Source organism: Ictalurus punctatus, chromosome 4 (genome assembly GCF_001660625.3).
Source record: "Ictalurus punctatus breed USDA103 chromosome 4, Coco_2.0, whole genome shotgun sequence".
NCBI classification, from domain to species: Eukaryota; Metazoa; Chordata; class Actinopteri; order Siluriformes; family Ictaluridae; genus Ictalurus; species Ictalurus punctatus.
The window spans coordinates 5,208,658-5,226,640 of record NC_071284.1 but is presented as its reverse complement, the minus strand read 5'-3'; the positions used below and the strand labels follow the sequence as shown (position 1 = coordinate 5,226,640).

At 40.2% G+C, this 17,983-nt stretch overlaps 1 protein-coding gene across 1 annotated transcript in view; it reads left to right on the top strand.

Annotated features, from left to right (window-relative positions):
* The first annotated feature begins 771 nt into the window (after positions 1-771).
* insyn1 (inhibitory synaptic factor 1) overlaps positions 772-17,983 on the top strand; it is a 76,198-nt gene continuing 58,986 nt past the window's right edge. The window contains exons 1-3 of the mRNA XM_017465249.3: positions 772-1,324; positions 1,815-2,213; positions 2,912-3,392. Of these exons, the coding sequence (XP_017320738.1) occupies positions 3,249-3,392 (144 nt within the window). The 5' untranslated portion in view covers positions 772-1,324; positions 1,815-2,213; positions 2,912-3,248. The remainder of the gene's footprint in view (positions 1,325-1,814; positions 2,214-2,911; positions 3,393-17,983) is intronic.

Sequence of the window (17,983 nt, the reverse complement as noted above, 5' to 3'; positions counted from 1 at the left end):
TTGGGATAGATGCCAGTCTCCCTGTGACCCTGTGTATGATAAGTTGTATAGAAAATGGATAGATGGACATCACTCTTGTCTTCCCTAGACAAATGGTATAAGGGTCAAAGAAGAGTTTCATTTTGCAGATGATTATTGATATGCTTAAATACAGTAGCGGCTCATCCAAGCCCTACCATTTAAATCAGGCTCTCAACAGATGTTAATCGTTATAGTCCTCGTAGTCCAAATCTTGACAACTATGCAACTACGCATAAACTCCACTGAAACACCAATTATCTCTTTTGAGTGATCAACAATTTAAATAGCCTTGACTTTATTTCGTTTGGGCTATGTCGATGATTTCAATTGATTTATGGATGGATGGGCAATAAGAGGACTGATCAAATGACAAATTGTCTAAAGTCAGTTATTGTATACCTACAAAGTGACCTATATGTACAGGAATACCTGAAATATTAGCCAATGATTGTAGAGTGTAAAAAGTGTGGGTATCTAGTAAAGTGGCATGTATACAGTATATACACTACTAGCTGGTTTGGAAATAGTTTTCCATTGCAGGATGCTCTTTTAATAGCATACATTACACTAAGATCTGGTGTGAGGCATGAAGGAGAACATGTCATTTGGGATACATAGAGATACAGAGAGTGAACTGTGAATTCAGAATAACGGGAGGCAGAAAGGGAGGCAGGGTGAGAGGCCCGAGAGATTGGGAAAGAGAAAAAGAGAGAGAGAGAGAGGCTGTGCTCTTAGCAGATACTGTTAGCTGTTGCTGTCTGTTTAAACTCTCTGGCTCCTCCCATCACGACTGGTGAGAGAGGGAGAGACAGAGGGAGAGAAAGAGAGCGAGAGTCGTTTCTGGCAGCCACCTGAGCCACTCGATAAACTCCTGCTCCTAGCAACCCACATCCGCCAGTGAGTGAGGGGGCGAGAGGAAGGGATGGAGAGAGAGTGTCGAGTGAGAGACAGATAGAAAGAGAGAGAGAGAGTGAGAGAGAGTGAGAGAGAGAGGATGATTGTGTGTGTATGTATGTGTGTGTGAGCTACAGGGCTCACACATTAAGGCAGAGGGTACATCTCTTCTTCAGACCCAGGCTGTCGTCACGGATAAGGGGAGGCGTCGCCGTAGAGACGGAGGCAGCAGCGGCAGCCTCAACACCCTGGATCAGCCTTCACCGCAGCAACGCAAGCTTCCTCGAGGACGGGATTCCCAGGGTTCTAATCTTGTTCATCTTCTTCATCTTCATGTGCCTTGTCTTCTTCTTCCTCTTCTCCTCTTGCTGATGGATGGAATTCTCCTGCTGGCTGGAAAGACAGAGAGGTATGGGAGGGTGTAGAAAAGATACAGAAACAGAGAGCATGAGTGTATGCATGTGCATGTGTATGAGTGTCAGACAGACCGAGGTAGTTTTCAACAGTGCTGGCAGGATGAGGGGTAAAGCACTCAGTTATCACCTCATTGGGAGAAAGAGATAGAATTAGGCTTCGCTCTGTTTCCGCTGCTAACCAGAGCAGAGATCAAGTCAGTTGCTCTTGTCTCCACCTGAGCTTGCTGTGTTAGGACACTTTCTACTTTCTGTCTGAGGCTGAGGCAGTGAAATCTTCTTTTTTCTTGTCTTTAAGCCCGTACTGCCTTCCGTTCACCACCCCAGTGCTGAAAAAGTTGAGTAGTTGCTTCTGAAAGAAATAGAGGAAGACAGCAAGATAAGTGAGATAGTGTAGGTAAAGGTATGGCAATGATAGATAGGTATATAGAGAGAAGGGGTAAAAGAAAGAAAGAGGATGAACCATTCTCCTTCGTGTCTCCTTAGGTGCCATGTGACGAGTGAATGGTCCTCTCCTCTTAATCACCCTCGGGGAGCAGATATGGGATTTACCTCCTCTGGCCACTTCTGAAAGAAAAAAAAAAAGGGAAAAAAAGAACAGAAAAAGAACAGCATTTCCCCCGAGGGAAACAGTTTCCACGTGGACTGGATGTCATTCACTTTTAGATGGAATTGAATTGACAACAACAATTTTAAGTGTTTTCTAAAGAATTTTGGAAATCCAGTTCCATCACCATGAGGAGAGGCTTTAGAAAAGATCAAGGATCAAGGATATGCTAACGATGCTCAAGGCTGGAGTGGGATTCACATGTCATTGTCCAAAAAGTCTTCATCATACTCAGAGGGCTCCCACTGTACATACATCAACCTCAGAGGGCTCCCATTGTAAGTATAATTATCCTTCTCTTTTGCTGATGATACGTAGATGAATTAGGTTTTGCAGAAAAGCACACCTACACAGACACAAGCATGCAATCTTTCCTTTCAATGAGGAAGGACACGTCTGAATCGTTTGTGTGGAATAGTTGCATGCTGCAACACCTGACTAGCTCCTATTTTTTTTTTATATATATATAAGCTAACCTTGAATCTGACTGCCAGTTGTCTCTGTTTGGTTTAGGTTTGTTAAATCCACACTCTGCTTAAAGAAGGCTTGTGCAGGACGCATTGGGAAATCTCCTCTACTAGAATCTGTTGTCTTTTCTTCCATTTATACAAAAAAGACATTAGTTTAACAAAGCAGAAATTTAGAAGCAAATCTTAGCCTCTCCAGCTCTATGGAAGCAAAAATAATTTCTGACGCAGAGCTTTTTCAAAAATAGGGTCTTTCCTTCTGGTCGGGATTTTCTGTGGGTGTTGAAAGTGGACCATTGGCAATCATAGTGCCTCTTTCTTTTCACAAGCCCTCTGTTCAGCTGAATATTATCTTTTGGAGCACCTACACATAGGGTAACTTCATTATATATAGACAGTGGCAACAGATTTTATTCTCTTAAGGCACACATGGTCAGGAATACATCATGTAACAAAACCTAGTTCTCTTTTTCACATTACTACAATTTTTTTTTTTTTTTTTGTCTTAGATTCCATGTACCTGGATCAAACCTTTCAGCACTTTCTCGGATTTAAGACATTTTAAATGACTCCTACGTTCTCCTCTCTACTGTCCTCTTCCTCCGGAGCTCTTGGACATCCCACAGTGCTGTGCAGGAGGAGGCTTGCGCACAGGCCCCACCAGCTTTCCTGGTTCTGCGGGTGTTTTTAAGATGTTGGAGCCTGCCTGCGTGGCCCGAGCCCGAGATCGGATCAGTGATCGGATCAGTAGCACTGCGGCTCCTGGTGGCCCCAGACATGGGCCGCGGCTCGGCCTGCCCCCGCGCTCAGCCCTCCGCCCACCCACCCCTGCTCCGTCTGTGAAGGATGTCCAAGAGTCGAGCTCCTGCCCAGGAACCCTCTGAGATCCCCAGCCAGAGAGAGCGCATCCGCAGCCACATGAAGATGGTGATAGAGCAGCTGGAAGGCATTCTCATAGAGCTCAAAGATGTGGCCAAAGAGCTGCGGGAGGTAAGACTGCTTGGAAATTGTATGGGTGCTTTGGGTTTTTATGAATAATTTAGGTTCTGATCTTGTATACAAGCTGAATAATGCACTTGTACACCCTTGCCCGAAGTGTATAATTAGTATAATCTCAGAATGGGGAAGCAGGATGCTTTAGGATTTTAGGACTTTGGTCTGGTTGCCAAGTTGACAAGCATCTAAAGGTGTCTCCAGGTAACCCAGAAAGCCAACCCAATCCTGTTCACCCTCTAAAATACAGCCCACTATACACTTTACAGAAAGGGTACAGAAAAGTGGGGACACTTGTGGAATCTGGTTTTGGGATACGGACAGGCTGGGTTGAGGTTCAGTAATTGAAGGTTTTCTAGCTTAGTGGTTCCTATACCTGTTACAGGAGTGCCCCTGCTTTGCATGTTTCACAATGGTCCCTGCCCTAACATGTCTGATCCAACTGGTGACTCCTCTTATGCTGCCCTTTGGACATACAAACTAACCCAAATATGGACCACATTAAACTTTTTCAGAGAAGGAATAGGAAAGTGGGAACCCTTCTGGATTTTGGCAACCTGGGTTGGGGTGCAGCATGTGAAAGTATTTTCTAAATCAGTGGTTTCCAACCCTGGTCCTGGACTACCCCTATCCTGCCTATTTAGTTGTTCTTCCTTTGTCTCTCCCTGTGTTTGAGCAGGGAAACACAAGAGGTACTTGAGGATGGAGATTGGAAACCACTTCTCCATTTTACACTGTCCTTTGGACAAACAAACGAACTCCAAAACTAATCCCCCTGAGCACCCTTGCAAATATGACCCACTTAGCCCTAATTCCCAGGTAAAGTAACCAAAGTTGTCCTACAGAGAGTAACATTTCTGCAATCAGTGAGACTGTTATATGTTGGATGGGGAGAAAACATCATCTCTGTGGTATTAATCCATCATTTCTTGATACTACACACCCAGATGGATTGAATAGAGAGCACAGCTTGCCTAGCTGTACTCATACACAAGCGTTTGTCCTTTTCTTTCTTTGTGACTTGCTGATCATTTCTGGGATGACTGAAGGGGTTTTGGAGAAGGTGTGGACTCATAGGGTGTGTGAAAAGTGAGCGTTTGATATAATGGTGAGATTAATATGTTACTTGACCACATGACAAGATTTGTGGATGAGGATTCACCGAAATGGCTTGGATGTTAGACTGGGCAGAATGTGAGGCAGGGAAATACTGTATGTGCACTAGGGAAAGGGAGCTAGAGAACCGAGGTGTGCTAGGTAGGATTTGGCACAGCAATCATTATGTAAGCACTTTGCTATCAGCTGGATTCCTACTGTATTCTACGAACTGCCATGGAAACAAGATCAAAAGATTCCAATGTGTGTGTTTGTATGTGTGGAGAAAAAAATACAAATATGTTGTGTGTCGTTATGTTCGAGCTGAAAAAGAGTGTGTGTGTGTGTGTGTGTGTGTGTGTGTGTGTGTGTGTGTGTGTGTACATTCACGCATGACAGAAAGTGATAAGTAGATGTGAGATTGTTTGTTTAGAGCTGTGATGGAGGTGTTAGAATAACAGTTAGAGATGAGGAAGTTCGTATGGCTTATGTGAGAAGGCATAATATGCATATTTAAGCCTCTCAAGGTATATAAGACAAAATGAAAGAGACCGATTCCTCTTTTTTTGTCTTTGTGCGTAGGTGTTTATCAGCTGCTTACTCTACATGAAAAAGAGACTGGATTTTGTGTGTGTGTGTGTGTGTGTGTGTGTGTGTGTGTGTGTGTGTGTGTGTGTGTGTGTAGAATAACAAAGCATGTCTGACCCTGAATGTCAGAATAAGATCTGCTTGTCCTAGACTCTGTCCTGTCCTTCGCTGCAAGCTGCTGTAAAGCTTAATAAAAAGAAATAAAGGTGAAGAGAGAGTGTGTATAGAGAAAAGAAAGAGAAAGAGACAGATAGAGATAGAGAGAGTGAGGCAGAGAGGACATTCTCAGGAGAAATATCTAATCTCTATCTGAAATTTCTGTATCACTCTATCCTTATATCTATGCGCCTCGCTCACTTCATCACCTACAACGCCTCTCACCATTCAGCAATAACACATAGCCTCATGTAGGACCCCCTGAGGCAGCCGGACCTCCACGTCCCCACTCTGTCATGCTGATCCCCTCTGCATCCCATCATCCCTTTCACCGGAGTGTGTCTCAGTCAAGAGAGGAAAAGGCCACGCTACAGCGCATTGTACAACACCGCCGTGACACGCTCACTCTCCAGACGTTAACATGATTGATGATCATCGGAGGCAAGCAGTGGAAATAATGCTAGCTCCAGCTATTTATAAACCCCAGAGCTAGCCACTGTCCTGCACACGCACTCACTTCACATATGCATGAGCACTATAAATAGACACAGCACAGGAACGTGTTCAATTTAAAAAAAAAAAAAAAAATGCAGCACCTTGTGAAATAGTTGACAAATACTGCCTGCTGTACTGGTGATGACATCGGAGCATCATCCTGACTGCAGTTACAGCCATGGGCTGCTTGTTCTGACTGCGATCGCTTGTACCGATTACTAATGTTCCACGAGATAAGGAGGAAGATGTATCGCATGTGTCAGCTAAATCAGTGATAAATGATTGCACGCATATAAGCAGGATGGTATTGCTTGTATATATTTAATGATATACAAGTGATGTGTATGTGGCGGGGGAAACTAGTGAACCTGACTTGGGCCTCTCGGTCCATATACAGTACTGTCCATTTTAAAGACTTTGCCGAACAAATATTGACCAAATGCCTGGCTGGATTGTTGTTGACCTATATGTCCCTTCAGACATGAAATAGGTATAAAATAAATAAATAAATAAAAAAAGTCTGTGTGTGTGTGTGTGTGTGTGTGTGTGTGTGTGTGTGTGTGTGTGTGTGTGTGTGTGTGTGCGCGTGTGCTAGTGTGTGTTTGTGTAGGAGAGAGTGAAAGTGAGAGAAAAGACTTATGCAACTCAGCCGGTAACTTACATAAAATAACACAAGCAGTTGGGAGTTAGTCATCAAGCCTGCCATTCTGGAAGAGTGTGCAATCTCACACATGGCAGAAATCTACTCATGTTGCTACATTGCTGCTGCAACACACACTACGAGAGCTTAATTTGGCCACTGCCTCTCAGCCACTTGCAACACAAATATCTAAAGGTCAAGACTGGATCTGCTATTATTATTCATTACTTAGGTGTGGGGGAAAACAATAGTTGCTGAAAGAGTTTGGTACATTTGCACAAGTGTTCTCGAATCTGTGGCTCACCCGAGTACTGTGGACTGGGATTCACTTTAAGTGGTATAGTATAAAAGTGATGACATCTTTGGGATTAATTGGAATCACTAATGCACAAATCCCCATTCCAAAATCTACTGGAAATCCTTCCCAGAAGATCGGAGGCTGTTATAGCTACAAAAGGGGTACTAACAGCATATTATTGGCCGTGTTTTTGGAATGGGATGTTCAATAAGCATACAGTATGTGTGTGTGATGGTCAGATGTCAGCACACTTTTGGGCCGTGTATATAAATAAAAAACACTGAAATCGACCAAGTGTTGTAGTTTTTTCTTTTCCTCTACAGTCGATTTCGGCCAGCTAGCTAGAGTTAGCCTCATATATGTCTTTTTCCTAAAGGAAAGCCTCTATATTTATCCTGCTGTACAAGGCATGCAGTGTGCTGTGAGATTACAACCAGAGCTTATATCAAGCAGGCTAACATTGGGTGACTAGTTTGTTCTGTAGGCTATGTGCTCTTTGTGACCTTGCAGAATGAGCATAGGTATCAGCAATGCACGGGCACTGCTTTTGGATCAGGCAGTCACAGTGAGAGCTAACCCGCTGACAGTAGCTAAATAACAAGTTCCCGCCGAGAGGGTTGGTTCTTTCATCTGGTATTCAATAACTTTGATGGTCACATTGATGTGCACAATGAAGGTCTTTTTTTTTTCATACTCAGGACACTTCAAATACTGAGCAGTCGCACGTTGGGAATACTCGAATCGTGTTCAATTGCGTTAAGTATTCTGGTTTGGGATGCAGTTTTGAATGTGAATTACTTGGCACAATGGGATATTTCTATCAGAGAGGGCAAAAATGCGCATCATTTGCAGGTGGTGGTTCTGCTTAAACACAAGCATCACAATTTGAATGTTGATGACAAGACCAGAGGGACATTCATAATCCGAGTAAAGTGATGCCGCCCATGTCCATTTTAAAGAAGGGTGGTGGGGGGAGGACTTAACTAAACAAAAATACATTAGTTAACGGCTTGATTGAAGACGTCTGTGTGGAAAAAAAAATAAATAAAAATCTTCCATTGATGACACTTTACCTCAAACAAGCCCAAAAGCATTCCTTTATCTAAGATTATTTTGTTTAAATGGACTCCAATACTGCCTCTTGTGTTTAAAGGATAAGTAATTGTTGTCATTGCTACAATGAACATGCTCTCAAATGTGGGGTGGTGGTTGCAGTAGTTACACAGAAATGGAATAATCAATACATTTCATTAACAAGTAAATAATGTGCCTCTTTTCTCAATACTATAACACCCCAGAGATGAACTCCAAGGGAGTAAGATGGAAAATGTTCTTGAAGCTACTACAAAGATTTCAGGTTTGAAACAGACAAGGTTGATTTAAAAAATCGTTTACATAATGATAGAATGACAGTCAGTAGAATCTTTCTCTGATCGAAAATTGTGATAAAAAAAAAAATAAGTAAGAGAGAACGGTGAAGACACTTCACAGGACAGACATACGGAATTTGACCTACTAATAATTATCCCTAGAACACTGCATTCTCAGCCACACCTACTACCAAACATATCCTGTAATAACACTTGTACAGACAACCTTAGATCGTTGCCGTCTCATGGTAGGAAAAGGTTAAAGATCTGAGATACAACTATTTTCTGAAAGGTCAAAAATATTCGTCGGGCGCATCAAGTATGAACAGTGCTCAGGCATAAAACATTTCAAAATGAGACTTTGTGATACGGACAGATATCTGCAGCCAGCTGTACTGGCTGAACGTGAGTTCAATTGAAAGTCAGGGTGTAGTTATGCTGTATTCGACTTAGCACGGAAGTTAGAACTTGGAATTACATCATTTTCAATCTTACTTGCATTCAATCTACAAAGTGGAGAAAAAAAAACAAAAAAAACATGGACGCCTCCATGGTAATCTTTTGTTAGCAATAATCTAGCCAGCGATGAGTGATGTATATTTATCTATTCCAAACAGCAAACTTTATAGCTGCTACTATAAATTTCCCAAGCTAATACATGTGTATGTGGATTGATCTTAAGCTAATAGTAGTATATACAGCATGACATTTCAAATTGAACAAGTGTTACTTTGTTTGCTCTCGATGCTGTGAGCAGCCATGTTGATTTGAAGGCGTGTTCTGTTTTTTTTTTTTTTTTGGAAATTCCAAGTTTCCAACTGGAATGCAGCACTTGTTCAAAACTAGCGTGGTGTAGAATTTCAGTTGCACCACAGACACTTACATTATGTCATGACTAGTACTGTGTGAAGTGATCATAGATCAAAACGTTTATCACACAGAGAAACGTTCAACATTTCACCACCACCAGGCAATCCGAAAGAACATCCAACCTAAACAGGTAATGCTACATCCATGATGTATGATCAAGATGTAGGGAAGTATTTAGCATCTGTCTTTCTCAGTGTAACATTTCCTTCAGTCAAGGTCTGTCTCTCATGATTGCAATAAAGCGATGACTCAAACGATCCATTTCTTGTTTTCGTACTTGTTCTGTTAGTGCTCTCATGCAACAAATGTAATGAACCATAGTAAGAAAAGATAATGAAGTGGATGCGAATCTGAATATGCTGAACAACAGAATCACATTATTGGTGAGTTTAAAAATGTTGTGCCCTGCTGATAATGTGCCCTGTGATAATCTCAAGTTGACCTGAGTAATATATATATATATATATATATATATATATATATATATATATATATATATATATATATATATATATACAGTATATATATATATATATATATAAAATAGCCGGATTGCACTTTATCTTATCCTTGTTTACATAATTTTTTAAAGCATAATAAACAGTGTAGTTTAGTGAAATGGCCTTATTTAGAGATCATAAACCACGATAATCCTTCCCACATTAAAACTACTCACAAAATATAAAGCAACGAATCTTCAGTAAACACACTTTACTTTAAAAAGAATTGCCGCTTAGTTTTGGTTAAGGCAGATATCGAACCTACGAGGGGGGTATGCATATCTTTTAAGTTATGATTTCAGGCTATGTTGAAACTACGTCACTTGGTGCAGTAGTCTGGAAAAAAAAAACGAACGCAGTGGCCAGCGTCATTCAAACTAGGCTACGCTAGAAGTTGGTGCAACTGGCTACTGGATCTGGATTCATACCCTTAAAGCAGATGGGAAAAGTCACAATTCATTTCTGCTTATTGCTCCTTCTCAATAATTTGTGCGAAACAATGGTTATTGGTTTAATTAGCAAACCCCAGTTTGTCAATGTGGTCCATTTCCTTCTGTCATCAAAGTACAGTGTATATTTGCAGAGAAAATTGATAGTTTGTCCTTCTGCTTGGTTCAGTGCTCAGTCTATTGGTTTCGTATATAGATGAGTTTTCATCAGTCATCTTTGTTGGTGATGTGTAGAATAAGAATTTAGACGCATTTTATTTGCTGTAGGTTGGTCAGGGTTGAAGGCTGTAGTTCACACTACAAGAGATGAAAAACATTAGATATTGAATGGTATGAATTGATTTTTGGCAGTATTCATTTGTATAACTGTACTTTGTCTGGTTGGTTCCATGAAGGTCTAGTCTGTCTGCAACTTGCACACAAGTTTCAAGGCCATAATTGGGGATGTAAGTACTTGTGTAGTGTAATTAAGTATTATATTCCCCGTCAGTGTTGTTCCTAGAGTCCATGTACACAATGTACACACTGTTTTTTTTTCCCACTTTATTTTACATTTATGGCATTTGGAAGAAGATTTTTTTTTTTTTTTTCTGCAAGAAGGGTTCATATGGCACGAGCGGGAGGTTTTTACTTTCATGCAGGCATGAGCGAGGTGTCAAGTATTAAGCTTGTGAGAGAAACAGAAATAAAACCACCAGTTTGTGTTTCAATTAGTCACTTTGGGTTTAATTCTGAATATTTGGAGCACTTAACAGACACAGATACACATATTAGGTACATGGATCATGGACTGTTTTTGGGCTGTTTTTATCCAGCTCTGAGTTAAAGCCCAGGCAGAACTGCACCACCACCATTGATGTGTTCCAGTTCACACTGCGTGCCTTCTGGTTCGATAACCACTCTGTGATCGGTGACACGCTTCAGATCTTAATCAAGCAAAACACTCCGGCAGAAACTGAACACAATGACCACCCTGTATGCCATACTGTATGCACGCAATGTCAAAACATGATGTTCTCTGGAGCGAGTAATACGGATGAGAAGAACAAAGGAAAGTCAGTAGAGAAATGGTGGCAGATGGAGAGAACAAGGGGAAAATGTTCCAGCTCAAGGAAGTTCATAAGCAGCATGTGGCATGTTCATGCAAACAAGAGACTGGGGGTGCATGCATCTGGAGTCGGATCACATACAACATGGACCAAATTCAGTCTGAGGAAGAGAGAAAGCAAGCAGCATCGAGGGGGTGTGAGGATACAGGCAGACAGAGAAAGAATGCCAAGTAGAAAATCTTTCACCCCTGTGTTTTTGCCCAGCAGAGGTGTTGCGCCCGAGGGAATCAGCTCAGGGCACACAGAGAGCCACAGGACGCCTTAAACTCTGAATCAAAGGCTGCTGCTTTCTGTGTTATAGGGTTTAGTCTGTTATATTTTGTTTCTTCCAGCACAAGGGGGAAGACAACCTGGTCCTGAGTGCAGGGACTGCATGCTCATTACTAAGGAAGCTAAAAAAAGGTCCAAGACCCATTACCGTGCATGTATCCTTGATTCCAAGCCTCTTGAGTTCCATAAAATGTCTGCCATGGTGGAATTGAGTGGAAAGTAATCTTGCACTGCAGTAGTATGCAAAAATACGCTTGACTGCCGCGATCGCTAAAATCACATCCCCATGTTAGCACCGCTAAAAATCTCATCTTCAGGCTCTAACAGAGCTGTGAGTTCAAGTGTTCTTTCCAGAAGAATATTTTGTTGCCGTTTGCGTTTCAGTGCTCAGCATAGTAATTCGGTTTAACTGAAAATATAGCAAATGTACTATATCACCTAGAAATGTATATTCCATGGATCCCCATCCAAATCAGAACTGAGCATTTCAGAGCCTAATATTTTATTTTTGAGCATTTTCATTTATTATACAGCAATCTTTAGTGGTAATCTTGCAGGCATGTTCACAACCTCAATATTGCGTGTATTAAAAAATGTTGAAAATGTGAAAAGGGCTGAACTGTGGCTGAGCAGGTAGCTTTACCTTCTCATTGCTCTCAGCCACCTGCCCCCCCTTTCCCTTGAGCTCAGGTTACATGTTTTTGTCTTTTTTTCTAACCATTTGGGTTTCCTCTGGGTATGGACTGGCAACACATCAAGGCAGTAACTGGTTGTGATATTAGATGCGATATCTATTAATGTATTGGTTCGAATTCCACCTCCGCCCTGTGCGCAGAGCTTGCATGTTCTCCCGGTGCTTCAGGGGTTTCCTCCGGGTACTCCGGTTTCCAACCCCAGTCTAAAGACATGCATTGTAGACTGATTGGCATTTTAAAATTGTCTGTAGTGCCTGAATGGGTGTGCGATTGTCCTCTGTGATGGGTTGGCATCTGGTCCAGGGTGTTCCCCTGCCTTGTGCCCTGAGTCCCCTGGGAAAGGCTCCAGGCTCCCTGCAACCCTGTGTAGGATGAGGAGTATAGAAAATGGATGGAGGGATGGATTTCTATGCTAAGTGTATCTACTTTTACTTTCTCATCTGAAGGCATTTTTAGCCTTCACCCAAATGGAAACTAAATCAACGGGGTGTTTCACTTTTTGTGTACTCAGCTGACATGACTGTCGCTGATTGGCTGATAGCTGTCGCTGATAGGCTGCATGAATTTGCAGTCTGGACTAGAAAGAAATCAACCCCAGCCTCACGTCTTCATACCATTTGTGTGTGTTTTTCATAGTCGCTTCGTTCCACAAAAATCCAAAACAATATACCAGAATGCATTTTTATTTAACTGCATGGAATCTGATGCAGATGCCAAAGATAAAACTGTATATTGATGTATCTTTATCTTTGAAAGTATAACGACCAAAAAGGTTCCAGATCGACTGTGCCCATGACCAGGATAAAGCAGCTGAATGAATGAATGAAAATGTGAAAAGGGAACCTGTTACACAACAGGTTTTGATTTGTATCTTCAGTCTGTTGCTGTGAATGGTTTGAAGCTAATAAACTCAGCGCCAGTCCTCTCTTCCTGCATCTTGAAGTTAGTAGCATGTGTTGTCTTAATTTTTTGGCTGACGAATTTGGATTGCATGGATATTGAAATTCCAATTGAAATAAGTATAAATGGTTACATTTGCTATTAAATTTGCTTTTACTGTATAAGTGGATGTAAACTCACCTAATGGAAAATTACTCAGATATATCCAGTCACTAAACCTTTATCGAATGAGCTGAGCGTACATAATGCAAGACTTTTTTTTTTAATGATCTTTCAGCAAGAACAAGCTACTGCACCTCAGATGGTGATTATCAACCAGCAAATCACTAACTGCCTTGACAGATGTAAGCCAGTTTCCCCTTTGTCCCATTCTCCATGTGCTATGGCTGTGTCCAAATCTTTGTTCCAAATCAGTGCTTCATGCTGTCCTGTCCTCAGCATTGTGTTACAGACTCAATTTGCTGGAGATTAGGCAAAGGATTTTTGGCTATACCAAAGCATCATATGGGGCATATGATGAAGTAAATAATTTTTTTTTTTTTTTTAATGTACACTTGATCTCGTTACCTAAACATAATTTCTGAATTGTATAATATTATAGAGCAATTTAATTCTCTTTGTAAATCCGTGTATGTTTTTTGCTATAGCTAACCTCAAGCCACCTCTGTGTCTTTATATATGTTACTTGTCCAGACCTATTTCTCTTTGTTCTTGTCCTCATTTCTTTGCTGAAATTAAATTCTAAAATTAATGAGTGCCACCTCAGAATTGAGTGCATCAGCTGAAGCAGAGGAGCGTTTGCAGTGTACAATACTTCTATTGACTCTGATTGACTATTGGTACTTTGGTTCATTTGAATCAAACCATGCTGTATTTTCCCTCTTGGCTGTGGGTGGCTTGGGCAGACGTGACCCAAACATGTTGTGTATCGTATTTGTGGAGAATTTATGATTATTTTTTGTAGATATTAAACTGATTAAACTGATCCGTGAGGTGAAAACTGATCCAAAGGACAGAGCTGTAGATCTGCAGAAATGCATTAAGTCCTGGATATTTGTGTTGATGAACAAAAAAAGAAAATATAAGCGTATTCTTATACTTTATACTTGCAGGTGAAAAGCAGAATCAATTATTTGCCTATATTATTTGATTTCTTCTCAATGAAGTTAAACAACTTCTTTGTTTCTAGTGTAACAGACATTACAGGACACAAACATACTCAATGTGTAGATCTCCCTTGCTTTGTCAGTATTTAACAAATACGTTTACATCATCGCCAATGCACATCCGTGGTTTTGATCTTGTTCTTCTCTCATATACCGATTGTCCAAAAGCGGATGTGTTAATTATGTTTTAAAACAATCCAGCCATCAGTAGCAGCCGTTGGTCGATATTGATGTTGACAGTGACATAACTCCATTAAAGGAGCAATTACACTGCATTTATTATGTGCTTTTATCCAAGTGAGGATGATTTGACAGTTAAGTAAGTCCAGTAGTGGATCTTTGAAAATTCTGGGATTGAACTCACAATCTTTTAATAATACATTCATAAGGATTGCATGAAAATTTTTTATAAACAATGGGTCTTATTTATCAACATTTTAGCAAAAATGTGTCTGCTAAACAAAAAAAACATTCCTCCAGATTTACAAATATTTTGGCTTTCCTCCAGATTCTCTGGTTTCCTCCTCCAGTCTAAAGACATGCGTTTTAGGCTGATTGGCATTTGTGTGTGTGAATGGGTGTGCAATGCATGCCCTGGTTTCAGGGTGTCGTCCGCCTTGTGCCCTGAGTTCCCTGGCATAGGCTCCAGGCTCCCCCATGACCCTGTGTAGGATAAGCAGTATGGAAAATGGTATGGAAAAAGGATGGATGGATGGATGGATGGATGGATGGATTAATGTGCTGCTACTAAAAAACAAAATAATAACTTCAAATATGAGGATGATATATTGACAACAGTCTTTTTGCTTTTCTGTTTAATGTAAAGATGAAATACTTATGTATGTTATGTCATTTCATGGCTTTTAACATAAAACTTAAGCATAATTTCTCCAGCATTACACTTTGCAGCATTGTATAAAGATTTATACATGGATTATGAATGTGTTATGAAGGTACAGAGATCCCTTTTGATTCTTGGATACTCATAGTTTACATGGAAGATCTTTACTGACACTTTAGTTATTTTACAGCAGTGCTTATAAGTCTACATGACATTTGCATAAGCGCTTCATAACAACTAAGCTGAATTATAAAAATAATTATAAAGCCTTATTACAAGAGACACTGGCTGACATGAAATAAGATATTTTTTGCTTTGGCAGTTTAGAAGTTTAGAAGACATGCTTCGCTATTGACATAAGTTTGTGTTATGACAACTGGCTTTGTGTCTCAGTGTATGTCAGAGTCATAGAAAAATAGAAATAATTCTGTCATTACATAATCAGCCTTTATCACAGCTAACACCTGTATTTAGCCTATATGAATGTTGTTGCGGTATGGAGATTTAACCCGATGCTTCTGCTTTTCTAATAAGTCTTATTTTAGGTTGAGTTTTTCATGTGATAATATCCTGTCAGCCGAGTGCTGGGAAGGAGATTTTATTAGACATTTATGTTAACTGTTAATTCTAAAATAAGCCCAAATATATAAATAAATAAATGCATAAAAATCATAATAACTGGATGTGCATGCTGTAACAGATGGCTTCTTTGTACAGACTCCACATTAAACTGCAGAACTGATGATGGCTTGGGTTCAATCGATTTTGAAGCCTGACCCAAGTGCTTCAAAAGGAATTGTGCTCTGTGCCCAGTGGCAATGTCAGGATGCATAAATGGTTTTAAATGGCACGACCGCTTGACTAAAGCTGCAGAGTTGAACATCAACTGAAACGCAAAATTCCAGGCTAATTACAGCAGGCTACAAAATTGAGGTGATTGGGTTCAGAGTACAGTATATGCTGAGGAAGCTGCAGGTATCACTCCACAATCGGTGAGCTTTGCAAATCAAAAAGGTCATAAAACAGGCATTCAAATGGTACACAAGGCATTGTTTGGCAATGTTTCCATAATTGCATACATCCCTTGAATCAGTAAAGGAAAACTCTACACAAAGTTAGCGGGTGTCTGCCGGGTTAATGAGACACTGCTAGTGCAGTTAGAGTGGTGTTTAATAGACGGGGGGGGAAAAATCTCAAACATAACGCTCAGGTTTGTCTGCACTGTAAAACCGGATAAGTTCATTTAACTTAAAAAAAACTGAGGAAACTAATTAGCTCAACATTTTTAAGTTGATAAATCAATTTCTTTACGCCAAATGCACTTAAACATAACAAAAAATTAACTCAAACTTGTTATAGTTAAGTGTATTTGGCTTAAAGAAATTGATTCATCAACTTAAAAATGTTGAGGTAATTAGTTTCCTCAGTTTTTTTTTTTTTGAGTTAAATGAACTTATCCGGTTTTACAGTGTAGGACACAGAGACTCTGGCGATCTAAGAGATGGTGAGCATGATAGTGTTAACTGCGATATTAGCATGAAAGTTGAAGCTTTGGAAGGTGAACTGTTTGAACATAGAGATGAGAAGGTAAGAGAGCTGGATAGACTATAAGACTAAAGGACAGCTGCATCGGTCTCTAAATAGAGATGAAGCAAGGGCTAAATTCTACTGGCAACACTTTCAGCATTGTGGGTAATGTAGGAACCCTCTGAATGTGACAGCAGTTGAGGGAATTGAATACAGAAGCCATTTATCTAGTTGAATTGTGCAGATGTGCATGCGGTCTGTTTTCTCATGATTTTCATAGCGAGTCAAACTAAAATAAGAAGGTTAAACACAGAACATTGCAGTGTTAGAAGCTGTAGAAATGGACACGCTGTGCTCTGACTGTAAAATCTTTCACTAGCAAAACAGAAAGCTTTTTCCTGTTTGTCTTCATGTCGGCGGCATCACAACGCATCAGTCATGGTGTGATGAACTTTCCCTCGATGGCATAAATAAGTTACTAACAGCAAAAACATGACTTTCTGGGGAAACACAGACATTCATTTGGAAATAAGGTCAAAATGACATTGTCATGTAAGTAAGTAAGTAAGCAATCTTTGAGGTTCATTTAAGAGGAATGTTTGAAGATTTGTTGTATGTTCCAGCGGAAGTGGTAAAAGTACCCATAATCTAAAAGCATAAGTGTAACGTCTCATCTAAATTAATTCTCTGGTGAAAGTTGAAGTACAGCTTCAAAATTTTTCCTCAAGTTAAATTGGAAAATTATATACTCTTAAATGGACTCAGAGTATGTAAGTACAAGAAAGAAAAAGACATTTACCTCAATCGCCTCAACTCTATTCAAATATTATTGTCTTAGTAAGAAGAAAAAAGCAACAAAAAAAAAAAACAAAAAAACAAGGCAACCAGGTCTCATACAATTTTTTTTTTACGCGTGAGAATGATTCTGATGGAGTGCCTACCATTAAGAAAATCTACAGCAACTAATCCCACTCCTCACCTTACCCATAACCATGTAACTCTACATGCAAGTTGGTTTGGTTGAATCCTTACAAATTCGCAATCCTAGCACCATGTTAAGAGTGATCATGAATTTCAGAAAATACAAGCGCTCCAAATTTCCTGCTTCATGGCAGGCAGGCTGTTATGCCCAGTTTCACACTGGGAAAAATCCACAGGATTAGCCCTCTGCTTCTGCTTATCTCCTTCTCCAAGACCCTGTAGATCCACTACACTGCAGTGTATTTGTCCCAACCCAAAGAGAATAATAGTACAACATGAACCGACTGGATGTTGCATTTTTTATTTATTTATTTATTTATTTTTTATCAAATTCAGATCCCCATGAAATGGCTTAACAGGCATGATTTGATTATGTATATTGAAAAATGTCCTTTTGAAACAGGAAGTCAGGAATATTGAAGTGCTTGAATGTTTTTCATCTAATAGTGTCTGAGATATGCCACACAGTAGCTTTGCAGACTAGCTAAATACAAACAAAGAACAGCAAAGAGTTTGAGAGCATTTTTGAAATACGGATTCCTCACCATCATCGTCACCCATTCCTGTTGACTTTAACATACATGTTATCCTAGACGATGACTTATGCTGTACATGTTTAAGCTGAGGTTGACCATCAG